At 47.3% G+C, this 1,842-nt stretch overlaps 1 protein-coding gene across 2 annotated transcripts in view; it reads left to right on the top strand.

Annotated features, from left to right (window-relative positions):
• cfap52 (cilia and flagella associated protein 52) overlaps positions 1-771 on the top strand; it is an 8,987-nt gene extending 8,216 nt beyond the window's left edge. Inside the window, exons 12-14 of one of the 2 annotated variants that reach the window (XM_047813150.1) lie at positions 1-25; positions 190-301; positions 436-771. The exon at positions 1-25 is cut by the window's left edge and continues 78 nt beyond it. In XM_047813150.1, coding sequence (XP_047669106.1) covers positions 1-25; positions 190-301; positions 436-611 — 313 coding nt within the window. In that variant the 3' untranslated portion in view covers positions 612-771. The remainder of the gene's footprint in view (positions 26-189; positions 302-435) is intronic. The other variant, XM_047813152.1, reaches the window with a different exon arrangement.
• The last annotated feature ends 1,071 nt before the right edge of the window (positions 772-1,842 follow it).

Raw genomic sequence — 1,842 nt, 5'->3', positions numbered from 1 at the left:
CATCACCAGTGGAACAGACAGGAAGGTACTACCCTGTGTGTGTGTGTGTGTGTGTGTGTGTGTGTGTGTGTGTGTGTGTGTGTGTGTGTGTGTGTGTGTGTGTGTGAGAGAGAGAGAGATGAGCAAGAAGGATATAGTAGAATAGAATGGAAGAGGATGGAACACTGAAAGGTTTCTTTCCCTGCACAGATTGGCTACTGGGAGGTGTATGATGGAGCAGCTATTAGAGAGCTGGAGGGCTCACAGTCAGGGGCCATCAATGGTATGGACATCAGCTCTGAGGGAGGACTCTTCATCACTGGTGAGAGAGAGAGAGAGAGAGAGAGAGAGATCTCACATCACTGTGTTATTAATATCTATAATAACTATGTTAATTATTTCAGCTATAATAATAAAACTCATATAAACGTTTTTAACTCTTGGCGTTTTCACTAGGTGGCGATGAGAAGCTAGTGAAGGTGTGGCGTTATGCTGATGGTGATGTCACACATGTGGGCGTCGGCCACAGTGGCAGCATCAGCAGCGTGTGCTTGTGTCCCAACAATAGATTCATCATCACCACCAGCACAGACGGAGCCGTGCTCAGATGGAGATTCCCAAGCTGCACATAAACCACATCCACAACACACTCAAACCACACCCACAACACACTCAAACCACACCCACAACACACTCAAACCACACCCACAACACACTCAAACCACATCCACAACACACTCAAACCACACCCACAACACACTCAAACCACACCCACAACACACTCAAACCACACCCACAACACACTCAAACCACACCCACAACACACTCAAACCACACCCACAACACACTCAAACCACATCCACAACACACTCAAACCACACCCACAACACACTCAAACCACACCCACAATACACTCAAACCACACCCACAACATACTCAAACCACACCCACAACACACTCAAACCACACCCACAACACACTCAAACCACACCCACAACACACCACACCCACAACCCACCCAAACCCCCACAACACACTCAAACCACACCCACAACACACTCAAACCACACCCCACAACACACTCAAACCCCACACCCACAACACACTCCACAACCACACCCCCACACCACACTCAAACCACACCCACAACACACTCAAACCACACCCACAACACCCAAACCACACCCACACACTCAAACCACACCCACAACACACTCAAAACCCACACCCCACCCACACACTCAAACCACCCCACCCCCCCCCCACTCCCCCCCCTCCTCCACTGCCTCCCCCCCCCCCCCCGCAACACACTCAAACCACACCCACAACACACTCAAACCACATCCACAACATACTCAAACCACACCCACAACACACTCAAACCACACCCACAACACACTCAAACCACATCCACAACATACTCAAACCACACCCACAACACACATATGGAACACCCACAAACCAAACACACAAACCAGATGTGGGATGTGGTAGCCTAGTGGTTAAGGGCGACCAATCAGAAGGTTGTAAATTAGATCCCAGGTCCACCAAGCTATCACTGTTGGGCCCCTGAGCAAGGCCCTTAACCCTCAATTGCTCAGTTGTATATAAAAAGAGATGTTAGTGGCTCTGGATAAAGGCGTCTGCTAAACGCTGTAAATGTAAACCCCACACAGCCACACCTACAAACACTGAATTTATTAATGATCTTCTGAAACAAGTTTAATATTTACTCTGCTGTTGTTATAATATGTAGTTTTTGTGATTTCCTGTTGATTTTTTTTAGTTTTTTAGTTTTCTTTTCCACCACAAAGTGTCTAATAACTCTCATTAAACTCAGAACATTCTGTCTGTTTATTTACA

The sequence above is a fragment of the Tachysurus fulvidraco genome, chromosome 5 (genome assembly GCF_022655615.1).
Source record: "Tachysurus fulvidraco isolate hzauxx_2018 chromosome 5, HZAU_PFXX_2.0, whole genome shotgun sequence".
NCBI lineage: Eukaryota > Metazoa > Chordata > Actinopteri > Siluriformes > Bagridae > Tachysurus > Tachysurus fulvidraco.
This window is presented reverse-complemented; position numbering and strand designations above follow the sequence as displayed.